At 36.9% G+C, this 17634-nt stretch overlaps 1 protein-coding gene across 3 annotated transcripts in view; it reads left to right on the forward strand.

Moving 5' to 3' along the window:
* The window catches only part of MED23 (mediator complex subunit 23), a 41453-nt gene extending 26512 nt beyond the window's left edge, over positions 1–14941 (forward strand). For 2 of the 3 annotated variants that reach the window (XM_010357605.2, XM_010357606.2), the window contains 12 exons: positions 1050–1174; positions 2432–2637; positions 2726–2906; positions 4485–4655; positions 5008–5224; positions 6835–7071; positions 7991–8156; positions 8701–8773; positions 9612–9826; positions 11389–11509; positions 12206–12337; positions 13858–14941. In XM_010357605.2, coding sequence (XP_010355907.1) covers positions 1050–1174; positions 2432–2637; positions 2726–2906; positions 4485–4655; positions 5008–5224; positions 6835–7071; positions 7991–8156; positions 8701–8773; positions 9612–9826; positions 11389–11509; positions 12206–12337; positions 13858–14025 — 2012 coding nt within the window. In that variant the 3' untranslated portion in view covers positions 14026–14941. Of the gene's footprint in view, positions 1–1049; positions 1175–2431; positions 2638–2725; positions 2907–4484; positions 4656–5007; positions 5225–6834; positions 7072–7990; positions 8157–8700; positions 8774–9448; positions 9827–11388; positions 11510–12205; positions 12338–13857 lie in introns of those variants that run through there. The other variant, XM_030928606.1, reaches the window with a different exon arrangement.
* Positions 14942–17634: the final 2693 nt, after the last annotated feature.

Consider the following 17634-nt stretch of genomic DNA (forward strand, 5'->3'; position numbering starts at 1 on the left):
TTACTTAAAAGGTCAAATTTTATCATTGTTAAAGGTTACTATCATTTGTTTTCCTTGAAGTGACAAGCTCATTTTGTTAATTTTCAAGAAAATGTCTGCTAAATACTTAAGTCTAGCTAACTATAGTTTTCTGTCAGACGTTCTTTCAAGTAAAATTGGAATTCAAAAAAAAAAAAAGCAGCTGATTTAACTCAGTAGTCAGTCAGTCACACAAGTGTTTTTTCTCAAGACACCCATCAAACTTTGGAACACTAGGCATATGCTTCCCATTTTGTTAAATATGATATTAAAAATAAGTGTCGAGATTGACACTGGCACTTTTCTTTCACTGAGTGCATGTGGTGGATGGAGAATACAAAGCCTTTTCATCTAGTTTGCCACCACTGTTTGATTTGTGCTTAGGACCAGCAGTTTTACCACCATTGCTTTTGCACCGTCAGTGCTCATATCTGGTAAAAAAGCCAGTGATATCTTTTTATTATTATTTGACCTCACTGATTCTTTGAAGGGCTACTAGGGAATCCCCCAGAGGTCTGAAGACCACACTTTAGAACTGATGTTTTAAAGAGATAGTTATTGATTTTAGCAACCTCAAATACGTTTATGTAAATTATGTTGTTTTATGTAAAGAACCCTCTTCAATTCTGAGATTTATACATGTATTATGTAATTATTTCACTCACCAAAAAAGACATCTTTCTTTATTCTGTTCCCTTGGCCAAATAAAGTACTACTAAATCAGTGTCAAAATAAATGAACAGTAGTGGTGGACCTGTACCATTATCACTGGTACTCTGTAACCTCAAAAAAAGAGATTCCAAATGTCTTTTGTCATCTTTTCATAAATTGTTCTCATATTTTCTAATGTGATCATCCAGATCCCTCATAAACTAAGCAAATTTAGGTTCTAAGCTGAATATGACTAGTTAAGCAATGAATGCACTACAGTGAAATTCTCAGTGTACTTAATTATTATTTTCGCTATAATCTTTTATGAGTTGTGGATATAATCACTTAAATGTGGATTACATCTATTTGTTTATGTTTAGATTTTTTTACAGGCTCTGATTCAATTCAGGGAACTTGGTGTAAAGACATACTTCAGACCATCATGAGTTTCACTCCTCATAATTGGGCTTCACACACCCTGAGCTGTTTTCCAGGCCCACTACAGGTAATTTGGTCTTGAATTACTTATTGAATACACATGAAATCCTTCTTCCCCTTCACAGTGGTGTTCTAGAGTGAGTCTTGGTGACATCTGAATAAAATTAGCTTTTATTTATTTTAAAAATTATTTAGGGGCTGGGCATGGTAGCACATGCCTCTAGTCCTAACTGCTTGAGAGGCTGAGGCAAGGGGGATGACTTGAGCCCAGGAATTTAAGGTTACAGGGTACTATGGTCACACCACTGCACCACATCCTGGGTGACAGAGCCAGACCCTATCTCTAGAAAAAAAAAATGTCGTTACTTCCAAAATCTCTCAAGTTGTTCTGTGTCCTACTCTGGGACTGGGCATGTTTCTAAAAATTTAATTTTTGTGGTTTCACCTTAGTTAACAGTTTTATGGGAAGGAAGAGTAGGAAGAGGAAAAAAAGTGAAAAAAATTGAAAAAGAAAAAAATAGTTAATGGTTTCAGAATCTCATGAAAATTAACATAGTACCTGAAAATTTTTTGTCTCTCATAGAACTGAAATGGGGAGAAGTATAATGTAATGGAGCTTCACAGAGTGCACATATATGACACTTCACTGAATTTTTTTTAATTCCAGAAAAACTGTAAACCTGGTTTTTCTAATAGGGAGAAAGGCAAACGTCATCTCTCTTCTTTTCAGAAAAAATGTTAGGCATGATGAACGTCCATTTTTCGTAACTCCTGTTAGGGCTAGAGCATTTGGTTTTCAAATTTACCAAATCACCTGGAGGGCTTGCAAAGCTACAGATGACTGGGGCCCCAGCCACAGAGCTTCTGATTCAGTAAATCTGGGATAAGGTCTGAGAATTTTGCATTTCTTGTAAGACCAGATGATGCTGATACTGCTGGTGTTGGGACCACACTCTGAGAATCACTGGGCTAGTGCAGTGGATTTTCCTTAGAGACACTAACATAGGTAGCCAAAGGGTAGAGACATTTCATTCTGTTTTTTCTTTTTAGGACTGGTGGAAGTATCAACAGATGATTGAAGAAGCTTTAAATTCAGGCTTGCTTATAATTTCAGTTTAGGAAATCTAGGAAAAGGAATCTTGGAGATAATCTAGTCAAGCTTATGTATTTTCCAGATACAGAAATTCAGGCCTTAATTGCTGAATTGCTCAAGGTCACCTAAAGTTTATTAATGTCAGAATCAAGTCTAGAGCTGCTTATTAACTGCATATCCAGTGCTCTTTCTACTATGACCAATGAAATAAACTTCTGATCCTCTTTTTAGGCATTCTTCAAACAAAATAATGTGCCTCAGGAAAGCCGTTTTAATCTGAAAAAAAATGTGGAGGAGGAGTATAGGAAGTGGAAGTCAATGAGCAATGAAAACGACATTATCACCCACTTCTCTATGCAGGGCTCCCCTCCTCTCTTTCTTTGTCTTCTCTGGAAAATGCTCTTGGAAACAGATCATATTAATCAAATTGGCTATAGGTAAGTCAAAAACCTAATTTGCATTCCATTTGGCAAATTGTTGTATCCATACAACAATGGAGTTTATGTTTTACTCTCTGCCTTCCAGAGTATTAGAGAGAATTGGAGCCAGGGCCTTGGTAGCCCATGTGAGGACATTTGCAGATTTTCTGGTATATGAGTTTTCTACATCAGCAGGGGGTCAGCAACTCAATAAATGCATTGAAATTCTTAATGACATGGTATGGAAGTATAACATTGTTACACTGGACAGATTAATTCTCTGCCTGGTAAGAATAAATATGTTTCTAAGCTTATTCTCTTTTAGATCAAGATGTATGACTAATATATCTTATGCCAATCTGCTCTATATTGCTTTGAAGGATTTAATGAATTTATACTATATCAAGCATTGCTGTCACTTCCCTAAAGAACTACAAATTTTCCAACTTCTTTTTTTTTGTTTTTGTTTTTTTGTTTCTTGAGACAAGGTCTCACTCTGTCGCCCAGTGCAGTGGCGTGATCATGGCTCACTGCAGCCTCAATCTCCTGGGCTCAAGCAATCTCCTCCTGCCTCAGCCTCCTGAGTAGCTGGGACTACAGGCATATGCCACCATAGCCACTTAATTTTTTTTTCTTTTTAACTTTTTTATAGAGATGGAGTTTCTCTATGTTGCCCAGGCTGGTCTCCAACTCCTGGACTGAAGCAGTCCTCCCTCCTCAGCTTCCCAAAGTGCTGAGATTACAGGCATGAGCTACTGCCTCCAGCCCCAACTTCCTTATTCATTCATTTAATAAGTACATACTGAATATCAACTGTGTTCTATGTATAGAAGGTATAGAAGTAAGATATAGAAGGTACAGAAGATGTGGTCCTAGCCTTGTGGTACTCTCAAAATATGAGCGATTAGACCCTGAGTTGATTCTCCAAAACTCCAGAACTCCCACTAGAGGCAGGTAGTAGCAGTAAGTCACTGTGTTTCTTTACAGAGTGCTAATATAACCATTTCTGTACACTTTGGTAGCAAACATTCCCCAAATGTTTTTTTTCTCTCTCTCTCTCTTGACTTTGGTGTCTATTTCTGGTAGATTTCTTTTTTTTTTTTTTTGAGACAGAGTCTCGCTCTGTCACCCAGGTTGCATGATCTCAGCTCACTGCAAGCTCTGCCTCCTGGGTTCACATAGTTATCCTGCCTCAGCCTCCCAAGTAGCTGGGACTACAGGCGCCCACCACCATGCCTGGCTAATTTTTTGCATTTTTAGTAGAGATGGGGTTTCACCATGTTAGCCATGATGGTCTCGATCTCCTGACCTCATGATCTGCCCGCCTCGGCCTCCCAAAGTGCTGGGATTACAGGCGTGAGCCACTGCGCCTAGCCTTTGGGTACATTTTTTAAAAAGACACTAAGGTGGGCTGGAAAATGCTACGTTGAAAAAAATTCTATAGTGGTGATATTTGGAGTGGCATAGTTTAACGTTAACCCCTTAGCTGTGGAGCATAGATATAAAAGTAGTTACTATATTTTAGGAGAAATAATGTAAGTCTATAAATTAATAAGATATCAGGATAAGGTGGAGGTGTAGAAAAAGTATTTCCAGGAAACAGTGAGAAATCTTATCTGCTTAAGATAGATTAAATTTTTAAAAATAAAGATGGACATCCCAGGCAGAAGGAATAGTAAGCCAAAATAGGCAAGAAAGGTCATATATGTTTGGGGAATACTGAACAGTTGGTTTGGGATAGACTAGACATCTAAGGAAATTATGGTAGTGAGATTTTACTTTGTTAAAATTTAGACTTTCAAATGGCCCTCATGGTTTCGCACAGGTTGAACATTTTCATATAATTTTTCTGTTGTTCTTCAAAGGCCATGCGTAGTCATGAAGGAAATGAAGCCCAGGTTTGTTATTTCATAATTCAGTTGCTGTTACTCAAACCAAACGATTTTAGAAATCGAGTAAGTGACTTTGTGAAGGAAAATTCCCCAGAGCACTGGTTACAGAATGACTGGCACACCAAGCACATGAATTATCACAAGGTACTAGTTCTAATTAGTATTTAAAATAATGCTTTTAAAACCATACTTGAGCATTTGATGAACTGATTTGGCCGTTTTCTCTCTGGTTCTAATGTTTTTTCTCTGGTCTATATAGAAGTAAGTTAGCTCTCTAAACTTCTTCAAGGTTTGAGAATATCTGTAACATTGAGAATAAATTGAAACTGCAGTTTAGTGGACTTAAGTACTTGTATAAAAAGAAGTGAAGTATAATGAAATATAATTTAAAATGTTTCCTTGTAAAAACAAATCTAAATGTTTTCACGTTTAGCTCTTTTAAGAGAATTTTTTTTAAAAAATGCTCTAACCATTTATCATCTTCTCAATTGCACAGAAATATCCAGAGAAGTTGTATTTTGAGGGCCTTGCGGAACAGGTGGATCCTCCTGTACAAATCCAGTCTCCCTATCTGCCCATATATTTTGGGAATGTGTGTCTTCGATTCCTTCCAGTATTTGATATAGTAATCCACAGATTTTTAGAGTTGCTTCCAGTATCCAAATCATTGGAGACTCTACTGGATCACCTAGGAGGCTTATATAAATTTCATGGTGAGCTTTTTCAAATTTTAATTTCATCTGATACCTCCATTATCAAAAGTGGGCTGGGCAGGACCAGATGGTAATAATGGCTCTAAAGGTTTTGTTTTAATTTTTTTAAATTGAAGTGTTTTGAGGATAAGTACTGTGGAGGGTGCCGTAAAGTATAAAATATACAACATAAAAATACATACAAAAGTGTGAGTTCAGAACAGGGTGATGTTACTATAAACTAAACAGATCTTAGCAGCCTTCTTGGATGGGTAGGATTTGAACTATGTAGCAGCAGCAGGGAAAAGACAGCATATGAGGCAGAAGGGATCATTTGGGGGAATCATGGAGGAGATAAAATAAGGTATATTTGAAGAAAAATTGCTATGTTGGGTTGAATTGAAAATTCTTACCAGAGAGTTCTAGAAATAAGGTTGGAAAGACAGATTGTACCTAACTTAGGTCCCCTTGAATGCTAGGCTGATTTTATAATTGCAGATAATAATCAACTGGAAGTTATTGAGTATGATCATGGCATAGGAAACATTATTTCAGAAAGCTACATCCAGTTATAGTTGGCAGCAATCTTAGCAGGAAGCCATTTCAAGGACATGTCAAAAAGCCCAGTTGTGTGATTAGTATCTAAGCAACAATGGTTGCATTGAAAATGACAGAAAAGGGACAGATGGTCACAAAAGACGGAACAGGACTTGATTGGCTGATTATAAGGAGAATATTGAAAGAAAAAGACAACTCTAAAATTGTAAGCATAGCAACTGGAGAGTGGCAGGGTCAGTGACAGAAATGTGAAGGTCCTGGAGCAGCCACTGTGGGAACAAAGTGTTTGTCTGGCGGGCAGTCCTGCTTCATCTTTAATCTAAGATACCTTCCCTCAAAGCAGAAGTATGAATTGTGTGTTAACACGATAGAATAGGCATAAAGTTCAAGTGAGCATTCTTTTAAAAACATTTTTCTTTTGGATTAGGTAATAAACACACTTGGTGGGGAAGAGTATACAGTGAAAGGTAATTAGTCCCATCCTGACCTCCAGCTAGCCAGTTTCTTTTGGAGGCAGCCAATGTTACCAGTCTCTTGTCATCCCCTCTTAGATATCCTGGGTGGTTTTTTTTGTTTGTTTGTTTTTAACACAAGTAAAATATAATACACATATTATTCTGTACCCTATTTGTTTCAACTTTATCATGTATTAGCTTTGGTCATTTGTATTAGTACATAAAGAGCTGCCTCATACATGCCATAATTTACTTTATCAGTCCCCTGTTTTTGACCTTTTAGGCAGTTTTTCATCTTTTGCTAGTGTAAACAGGGCTGCAATGACATCCCTTGTTATATGTCAAGGGACTAAAATTTATGCAGGATAAATTTTCAGAAATGGAATTGCTTCCACTTAAATAAAAATAGATATAAATACAACTGTATATTACTAGAAGCATTCTGAGCCTTCTGCTTCTCCTCAGATTAAAATATTCATAGTATACAATTGCCCAGCATGTGAATTTGTTTCATAATCTTCTGAGCTGTTTTCCAGTTATCTGGGAGGCAGTTGGTCAGTTTTTCACAGTTGTTAGTAACCAGTTAAACATTGTGGTGGTATGTTTTTTTCTTGGCAGATCGTCCAGTGACTTATCTGTATAATACTCTGCACTATTATGAAATGCACCTGAGAGACCGCGCATTTCTCAAACGAAAACTCGTCCATGCAATCATTGGCTCTCTCAAGGATAATCGACCGCAGGGCTGGTGTCTAAGTGACACTTACCTGAAGTGTGCGATGAATGCACGAGAGGAAAATCCTTGGGTTCCAGATGACACCTACTATTGCAGATTGATTGGCAGACTAGTCGATAATATCCTTTTTATTGTGATTTTACAGATTCTCCAGAAATAATGGTATTTTGATTTATGAGAACATATTTTTTTCTTTTTAAAGTAATTGTTTATATATTTCAAGGTTTTAACTTTTTTAAGATCACTTCCATTTTCATCTCTGTAAAGGTTTGAAATCTTAAATTAGCAGCATCATACCAGATAGGCTGAAATTCTATTAAAATTGTTATTTTTGAACTTAAGGATAAGTGGTAAAAAAAAAATTATATTTAAAAATAGACTTTGTGGAGATTCGTTTCAAAGAAAAAATCTTAAATACTATGTTTCATAGCACAGGCATCTGTGTGCTGCTGGAGAATGTAGGATCTTGTTACTTTAAAAAAATTAATGTTTGTATTATAATAAATGATAAATTTTTCTTTATGGAAAAGGTATATTTTAGTGAAAATATACTTGTGTGTTTATTTCTTCATTTTGATTTTATGTTTTCAGTTATTAGCACTCTATACTTAATGTCTATAACCATACCACTATGTTACTAGGTAGAGAAATTCTACATAAATGAGCATGACTTATTTTCCTACACAAAGGAATTTATTTTCTGAAGCAACAGAATGACTCATTATAAAATAATTTTCATATTAATGTCTTATAACTATTAAAAGAAATAGGCTCATGAAACCTAGGTATACCTTGGTTGCATCTGTGGCTATTGTGTCATATTTATAAGAACCCACCTGTAAGACCAACCATTTATACCTGTGGTTAATCACATGGTTGCTTTAATACATTTCAATCATGTCAAACTCATTTGCATTTGGTTTGTATTTGCATCTTAATCTCTCTAAGTGTAGATAAATCACTTCTTGGCAGCTCATAATCCAATAAATTGATAATCAGATGAGATATTCCAGTTGTTACTGCTTTAACTGTGTGTACCGATGGCTGGCAAATCTCCTGGTCCCTTTCCAAACTGTGACTGGAGATTCAATGAGTTTCCCAACCCAGCTGCCCACGCTCTCCATGTTACTTGTGTGGAGCTCATGGCCTTGGCAGTTTCAGGCAAAGAGGTTGGGAATGCCCTTCTAAATGTTGTCCTGAAAAGGTATGTATTCTGGTTCATGCAGGAAGATTTGTTGTTTATTTGTAAACAGAATGGTATTTTATTTGGAATTTTAAGACAAACCTGTTGCCAAAAGGCTGATGCACGTTGGATGATGACTATTTTCTGGTTCCAGATTTTGTCTTTGTGATATAGGAGTTATGGAATGTGCCCTGGACAGGATCCTAAGATCCGGGTTTGTTCCTACTTCTGCTTATTAATAGCAGTTTGATGTTTAGTATAGGCGTAATGTTAACTTGTCACTTAAAACAAGATTCTCCTCATCTTGTTTTCAAGATTTCAAGATTCTTTTAAAAATTAGTATGAAGTATGGGATAATGATTGGGGAGGAAGTATTTTTAAAAAGACTTCTTGAGTTTTTATGCATATTACATTTTTATTCAATAAAAAATTCCCCGTTGTTCTATTGAAATGGATTAGTTGTCAATCCTCTGAATTAGATATATTATTTAAAAATAAGATCTGTTGTCAACCATCTAAAATGTTTTTATAAATTCATACTTACATTCTTTTTTGCCGGTTGCAGTCAGCCTTTAGTGCCAAGAGAGAACATTACAGCATGGATGAATGCAATTGGTTTGATCATCACTGCCCTACCAGTGAGTTAATAATTGTGATTCGTGCTTAGTGATGAAATATAGCCAGCTGTTCCATGTCAGCAAAAAGAAAAAGATGCATGTAGGATGCAAGTTAATGAAGTATTTTATGTTTTTAAAGTTTTTTCATATTATTACTGCTTTAAAAATCTACAGTGACTAGTGTTTGCCTTTCTGTATTAGATCTAAATATATCTATGTGACTTACAGGTCTCTGCATTTTCTAGTACCACCTTACCTATCCAACTTTAGTTTTTACATCATAGCCTGATCTGCTCTTGGCCACTTAACATGTTGTATATCTACAGCTTTTGTTCCTGCAGATAGTGCTTAAGACATGTTTTAGGTACTTCTGAATGTGAGTGAATAAGACATTTTTCTTATTCCAGAGCTTACTTCTTTCCATCACCTTCTCTAAAGCCTGTTCATTCTTTGCTAGCTTAGAGCCTCCTTTATCAGTGAATGAAGCCTTCCCTGACTGTTCCAGCTCACATGAAGACTCCTTCCTTTGACCTCCACACATATTTTTTAAAAGTTTATTATTTTTAAATAAATAATAAAATTATAGATTTATTGTTTGATAAATTAATTGATTTACTGCATAGTATATATCAGGTACCTAAATGAGCTGGGCAGATACATGTATGGAGCCCGCTAACTCACAGGTACTTCACCCAGGTTGTTACTGACTTAATTTGACCAGTTACAAAGTCACCCAACTGTACGTGCAGAAGCTGGAGAAATAGAAAACTTCAAAGAAGGAGAAAACACTGTTACTTTAGACTTTGGGGTGGAATGCTGGATAAGTGATATTTTCACTAGCCTTCCTCCGATTTTAAAGGAGCCGTATTGGATTGTTCTTCATGATCGAATTGTGAGTGTCATCAGCAGCCCCAGCTTGACATCTGAAACAGAGTGGGTTGGCTATCCATTCCGCCTCTTTGATTTCACTGCCTGTCATCAGTCCTACTCTGAGATGAGTTGTAGCTATACATTAGCTCTCGCACATGCTGTGTGGCACCATTCTAGCATCGGACAACTTTCTCTCATTCCAAAGTAAGTATAATAATTTCTTAAAGAAATTTGACATAGGCTGGGTGTGGTGGTTCATGCCTGTAATCCTAGCACTTTGGAAGGCCGAGGCAGGCAGATCACAAGGTCAGGTGATTGAGACCATCCTGGCCAACATGGTGAAACCCATCTCTACTAAAAATACAAAAATTAGCTGGACATGGTGGCATGTGCCTGTAACCCCAGCTACTCAGGAGGCTGAGGCAGGAGAATCACTTGAACCAGGGAGTTGGGAAGTTGCAGTGAACCAAGATCGCGTCACTGCACTCCAGCCTGGTGACAGAGTGAGACTGCATCTGAAAAAAAAAGGACATTTGATGTATTTCATTCATTAACAGATGAGATATATACTTCATTCATTAGAACAACTTGTGGCCGGGCGCAGTGGCTCACGCCTGTAACCTCAGCACTTTAGGAGGCTGAGGTGGGTGGATCACAAAGTCAGGAGATCGAGACCATCCTGGCCAACATGGTGAAACCCCGTCTCTACTAAAATACTAAAAATAAAAAAATTTACCGGGCGTGGTGGTGTGCTCCTTGTAATGCTAGCTACTCAGGAGCCTGAGGCAGGAGAATCACTTGAACCCAGGAGGCGGAGGTTGCAGTGAGCCGAGATCGCGCCACTGCACTCTAGCCTGGGTGACAGAGCAAGACTCCATCTCAAAAAAGCAACAACAAAAGAACAACTTGCAAAGTAAGTTGATCAGAAAGCTCCTTTTGCTTCAGAATTGTTTTTTAAAAATTGACTTGTATGTGCTAGTAATAATCTAATAATGTAGTTTTCCACTATAGTTTGAAGAAGCTTAGTCAAATGCATGCTTTTTCCAGAATATATCCCAAAAGTTACATTTTAAACTGAATAACTGATATTATCCTATTTCCTGATTATTTTTCTTGACCATAATAATGGTATTAATTAGACTGAAATTTCTTGAGAGTGGCATTTCTGTTAGGTTATTCTCTTTTTATTTCAGATAATTCACCTATCAGTAGTTTTATGATTAAGAATGACTTAAATCTGATTTAAACCCCATCTTTAGTAGAAATACAAAAAATTAGCTGAGTGTGGTGGCGGGTGCCTGTAATCCCAGCACTTAGGGAGGCCGAGGTGGGTGGATCACAAGGTCAGGAGATCAAGACTATCCTGGTCAACATGGTGAAACCCCGTCTCTACTAAAAATAAAAAAATTAGCCAGGCGTGGTGGCGTGCACCTGTAATTCCAGCTACTCAGGAGACTGAGGCAGGAGAACTGCTTGAACCTGGGAGGCAGAGGTTGCAGTGAGCCGAGATTGCGCTACTGCACTCCAGCCCGGGCAACAGTGTGAGACTCCATCTCAAAAAAATAAATAAATAAAAAGAATCAAATGAAAGTAAGAGCCAGTGAGAGATGTGAGATCAATTAGAAATATTATTGTTACCAGAGTAAAAGGAACTTTTAAAAAATTATGTTTTGTTATAATACTTTGTAAATAATGTATTACAAAATTCAAACAATTTAAATAATTTCAAGTCACAGGAGATTTTTATTTTTATCTTCAAATTTTAGGTTTCTCACTGAAGTACTTCTTCCTATAGTGAAGACTGAATTCCAGTTGCTTTATGTATACCATCTTGTTGGACCATTTTTACAAAGATTTCAGCAAGAGAGAACTCGTTGTATGATAGAGGTAAAATATAATCTGGGTTTCCTGTGACATGATTAAATTCTGAAGTATCTATTTAGGTGTTTTACCAGTGTTATTGAAACTGCAGGTCACAACCATTAGTAGTGAAACTAGTTTAACAGGATCCAAGAGCAACTTTAGAGGACTTAGTGTGCCAGTAATGAATATAGGGTGGGATGTATTGAGTTGGAGATGCAGGAGAAATACCCATTATGAAGGTTGAGAAGAGGTTAAGGATGGAGAAGTACACTTGAGATCTTACATGCAGAGGAACTAATTAAAATCATGAGAATGGATGAAGTCAGTCACTTCTAATAAGATGTCGAAAACAAGGAAAGCACCCAGGAGTAGAACCTTAAAGCAAGAGCTACCAAATGAAACTAAGAAAGTATAAACCAAAGGATCCCTAGGAGTGGAGTAAAAGAGATTGTTTATCTCTTAATTTTAAGATAAATTACTAAACTATGAAGAGAAATTTTATTTAAGCCTTATTAGGGGCATTTTGTAGCACTATAGATTCTTTTATAAATGCAAGCCATATCATATCTCATGTGCATAGAGGTGTGTATGGTATATGACAGTTCTACAACAAAGACAGTATCCCCCAGTGCGAGTGTTGTAATGGAGCCCAGCTGCATCATGCCGAATTATTGAATCGCTTTTAATCACTTAAATAATTTTACATTATTTGTTAAATAGATTGGTGTGGCGTTTTATGACATGCTGCTGAATGTCGACCAGTGTAGCACCCATTTAAATTACATGGATCCCATCTGCGACTTCCTATATCACATGAAGTATATGTTTACTGGTGATAGCGTGAAAGAGCAGGTAAGTTGAATTTGTTTAATTATTTTTAATGATGTTTAATTTAGAAAACTTGAACATATAGTAATAGACTTTTTTGGTTTGAGTGATTATTTTTATTTTGTCTAATTTTTTTTAAGGAAAAAGAGTGGGTATGAGACCTTTTTAGGCAACAGAGGCATATTATTCTAGATGTAGTATTAAAGTAAATACATGTTATATTTTCTTGTACTTTTCCCCCAAAAGACCTAGAGGGTTAATTAATAATAATCTCATTAGGGAGAAACAGTGGGATATGGCTGCTGAAATATGAGCAGAGAGGTTGTTGTGTTATGAGTAAAGGAGGTCCTACTTCTCCTAACACTCATGGTGACATTAGACAAACCGCAGCATAACTAGAAGACTAAAGTCAGGATTCTAGACTCATCCTGACTAGAGACTAACTCATGAAGAGCGTTTAAAGAATATGGGAATGCTTAACCTGAAGAAAAAAAGTCCTAGGGAATTATTTATGCCCTCAGCATTTTGGAGGGTTTTCATTTGGAATAGGGATTAGATTTGTTCTGTGTCACTTTAGAGGGTGTATGAATTCCGGGAAAGTTAAAGGGAGGACATCCTGACTTAGCATATGAAGAGGAACTTCCTAATAGGGATGTCTGAAAGTAGAAAAGACCTTGAATCATAACTGATTCTTTGGGTTGAGATACCCCTCCCAATTCTTTGGGTTGAGATACCAAGGAGGTTGACTCCTTTATGTCTCAGCAGCAGTGTCAAAGAAAAGTGACCTGTTCTCTCATGTAAGAAAGAGAGAAATTATATCGGCTTTTGTTACAACACAGAACATGCAGAGAAACTATAAAAGAAATTGTTTGCTTTTTAAAAAAAAAAATTATTCTTTACGTTTGGGCCTAAGAAACTTTAACACAAGGGAGTACAGAAAGGAAAAGGTCAAAGAGCATCTGAGTAAAGCTAAGAAAGCTGTGAAACGGCTTGATGTGTTGGTCTCCTTAGTGTTTTTCAAAAGAGTAGATCTAATATTATTTAGTTAATTCCAAGTGTAAATCAAAACAAAAATAATCAGTTTTGTAGATAAATGTTGCAGACATGAGTTATTCAGAGAACTTTAAAATATAATTATGCTTCATGCTTCTGTAAAGATAGCATTTTAAAAGAATGATCAGCTTGTTGGATGTATGAAATTTCCAGTGTAAACTCTGCTAGCTTTTGGTAGTGGGATGACTGGCTAGCTAGATAAGTGGATATGCTTTTGTAAGGAAACGCCTATATATGAATATACATATGGTTTATGTACAAACATGCATATGGAATATGTAACAGGCGTGTGTGAGGGAGAATGTGTTGTTTCTCATGCAAGAAAGAATTGTATCTGCTTTTCGTAAAACACAGAACATGTTGAGAAACTTCTCATCTACCCCACGCCACTCCTTAGTTTATTGTCTCAGGATATGTGTAAATCCTGCTTTAAATGTGAGAAGTTGAAATTCTCTGATTAAAGTACGTTTTAATGTGTTTTTATTTCTTAGGTAGAGAAAATTATCTGTAACTTAAAACCAGCTTTAAAACTTCGTCTTCGATTCATCACACACATTAGCAAGATGGAACCAGCTGCAGTGCCTCCACAAGCTATGAACAGTGGGTCTCCAGCACCTCAGTCTAATCAGGTGCCCGTGTCTTTACCAGTAACTCAGTGAAGCCAGACTGTACTGTGGAGAAAGTGGAAATACATCCGTCTTTGAGAATAGACTCAAACCTTTTAAATCTGAATGTGATCACGCTATGGTGATAGAAGCAGTGATGATGTTCAGATTGTTTTATTTTGATTCAAATGATGAATCTGTGGACACCTTATAACTCCCATCTCCCTATCTATGTTTTTGTCTCTAAGAGATCAAGTAAGATACGTGTTGTTCATATTCATAACAACTTATTAGAGCTACATAGGAACATAGAGGTTATCTGTGATCAAATGACTTTTGTCATTGGCACTTTCAGTCTTTCCTATTCTAGCCATTGTTTTTGTTTGTATTTTTTATTATTAATGACATATTTAGTCTTCAGATTTATTATTTTAAAGGCACCACACATGTAAAACAGTTATTACAAATATTTTATGCATAAATCTCTTGGTAGATTTTCAGAATAATAAGATTTTTATCAAGAAAAAAAATCTAGACTTTGTTGCGTTGTAGGAGCAAACAAGGCTTCATATTCTTTTTAAAATGACTTGAAATTTTATTATAAATTTCCATAGTTTCTATCAAGGTCATTGGTAGTTTTATTACCTTTGCTATGGATTCGAACTTACTGTATAAAATGAGTTGGAAGCCATGTAAGAAAATAACATCTGAAAATTCTTGAACTTGGTTGATTCTCCAGTTTCTTTTTTTAAAAATAATTGCTTTTGCAGATTGACACTCTCACCTGACAGATGATGTAATTCTTCAATTTTTATAATCTTAAAATTTTTTAATTTTATATTTGTAAATACAGTACACATTTTATTTCTTCAGGGTTTCTTGGATTTTGAGAGACATTGTTAATTTTGGGGGAATTGGCATTGTGAAAGACTTGAAAACTAATGAGTAAAGTCTGCTGAATGAATATACCACGTGATTGCTTCATGACTCCTTTGGAATGAATGTCGGCTGTGTGCCAGGCGGTGTGCTGGCTGGGGTCAGTTGGAAATGGGTTATTCTGTGGGTCCTACACTACAGTTGGTGACTGACATTGGCCTAGGAATTAAGAGTTACAGATTCTTTTAGAAAAAACTAGTGAATTTAACCAACTGTATTTCAAATTCGTATTTCTAAATACGTTCCTCCTAGAACTTTATTTTCTTTGTAGCTCATGTTATTGCCATCACTAAATCATTACTGGCCATGCAAGTCCAGCTAAAAATTTATATAATGGTAAAAGTAATTTTTGCAGGCTCAGACTCATACTTTTTTTTTTTTTTTTTTGAGACAGAGTCTCGCTCTGTCGCCCAGGCTGGAGTGCAGTGGCGTGATCTTGGCTCACTGCAAGCTCTGCCTCCCTGGTTCACACCATTCTCCTGCCTCAGCCTCCCGAGTAGCTGGGACTATAGGCGCCCGCCACCATGCCCAGCTAATTTTTTTTTTAATTTTTAGAAGCGACAGGGTTTCACCGTGTTAGATAGGATGGTCTCGATCTCCTAACCTCGTGATCTGCCCGCCTCAGCCTCCTAAGGTGCTGGGATTGCACGTGAGCCACCGCGCCCGGCCCCTACAGACTCAGTCTTAAAATTACCCAGAAAAAATGCTAGAAATTATTTCAAGTATTAATCTTAACATAGTGTCAGTGTATTCTTGCTGCCTTGAGGAATTTGTTGCTTTTTGATCCTAGAATGAGAATAAAATTATGACTCTAGTATTATACAGAGGAAATGAAAATCAATATAATCACTTTCTCAAGGACATGAACATTCTAATTAATTTATTAAAAATTCAGTTTTCCCTCTCTAGCTTAAAAACATGGGAATATAATTTCCCTGGATAGGCTTTTAAGTACGTTTTTAATCAGAGACTAATAGAAGACAAAAACTTTATTTGGGTTTAGAATACAGCAGAGGGGGCCGGGCGCGGTGGCTCAAGCCTGTAATCCCAGCACTTTGGGAGGCCGAGACGGGCGGATCACGAGGTCAGGAGATCGAGACCATCCTGGCTAACACGGTGAAACCCCGTCTCTACTAAAGAATACAAAAAACTAGCCGGGCGAGGTGGCGGGCGCCTGTAGTCCCAGTTACTCGGGAGGCTGAGGCAGGAGAATGGCGTAAACTCAGGAGGCGGAGCTTGCAGTGAGCTGAGATCCGGCCATTGCACTCCAGCCCAGGCAACAGATCGAGACTCCGTCTCAAAAAAAAAAAAAAAAAAAAAAAAAAAAAAAAAAAAAGAATACAGCAGAGGGGGAAAAAATGCCTTTGTATTTATCACATCCTAAAAGTTTTTCTTTTTGAAAATTAATAGTAATTTTAGAGTGGCTCTGTCCAGTATGACGTTCTGCAGTGATGGAAATGTTCTTTACCTGTGCTATTCAATACACTAGTTAATACCTACATTTATCTGTGAGGCATTTGAAATGTGGAACTGAATTTTTTAATTTTATTAAGCTTTAAATGACCACATGTGGCTACTGTATTAGACAATGTGTCTTAGAGTGAGATCCATTATAATTGCTACCATCTAAAAGTAATTCAATAAAATGTGTATCTTTCGAAGGTCTAGTAGTTAGAGGTAACAGTTTTTAAATTCTGTGTTACATTTGAAAAATCAGATTGTAGGGGCCCTTTATCATATAGCTATTAAAACAAAAACACAGAAGAAATCCATTCATGGAGCCTGCCTTTTTTACAGAACCCCCTGGGGTTTTCACATTAATTGCTGGGAGGAGAAAAACTTTGCTTTTGTTTTGATTACTGTTTACTCTGGTTTGTTTTTTCCATTTTCCTTACTACATTCCAGAGCCAAGATGAGTTTTTAGGATATGGCTAAACGGTAATTGTAGTGAGTGAAAGGTGAAACATTGGAAGTGACAGGTAATTGTAGATGACATCCTCAGCTGAATTAGTAATTATTAAAAACAAACTAGCAATTTGATTTATGTGGCTCCTGAATAGATTTTGGGGAATATCTTTTTTTTTTTTTTTTCAGGGTCTCATTCTGTTGCCCAGGCTGGAGTGCATTGGCGCGATCTGAGCTCACTGCAACTTCCGTCTCCTGGGCTCAAGCAGTCCTTCCACCTTAGCCTTCTGAGTAGCTGAGACTACAGATTTTCACCACCATGCCCAGCTAGTGTGTGTGTGTGTATTTTTTGTAGAGATGGGGTTTCACCATGTTGCCAGACTGGTCACAAACTCCTGGACTCAAGCTCCTTGTCCTCTCAAAGTGCTGGTATTACAGGTGCGAGCCACCACACCCAGCCAGGAATATCTTCCATCTCCCAAAAGGCTACTTGAATAGCAACCATGCTTTGAAAATATTAACCAGAATCATGTTTGAGGTTTAGAAAAAGTAAAACGTGGACATCTAGCCCAATGAACTTGGAGATTGCCCAAACCTATTATTACCCATTTTACAGTTGAAGAAACCAGAGCCAGGGAGTTTAAATAGCTTCAAGGCCTCACAGTGTTTTGGGAATGATGATTTCACTGTGACTTTTAAAATGTTTTGTTTTTTAAATTTTTTTGTTTTTAAGAGACAGTGTCTCACCTGTTACCAAAGCTGGAATACAGTGGCCCAATCATAGCTCATTGCAGCTTTGAACTCCTGAAATCAAGTGATCCC

This window comes from Rhinopithecus roxellana, chromosome 4 (genome assembly GCF_007565055.1).
Source record: "Rhinopithecus roxellana isolate Shanxi Qingling chromosome 4, ASM756505v1, whole genome shotgun sequence".
NCBI classification, from domain to species: domain Eukaryota; kingdom Metazoa; phylum Chordata; class Mammalia; order Primates; family Cercopithecidae; genus Rhinopithecus; species Rhinopithecus roxellana.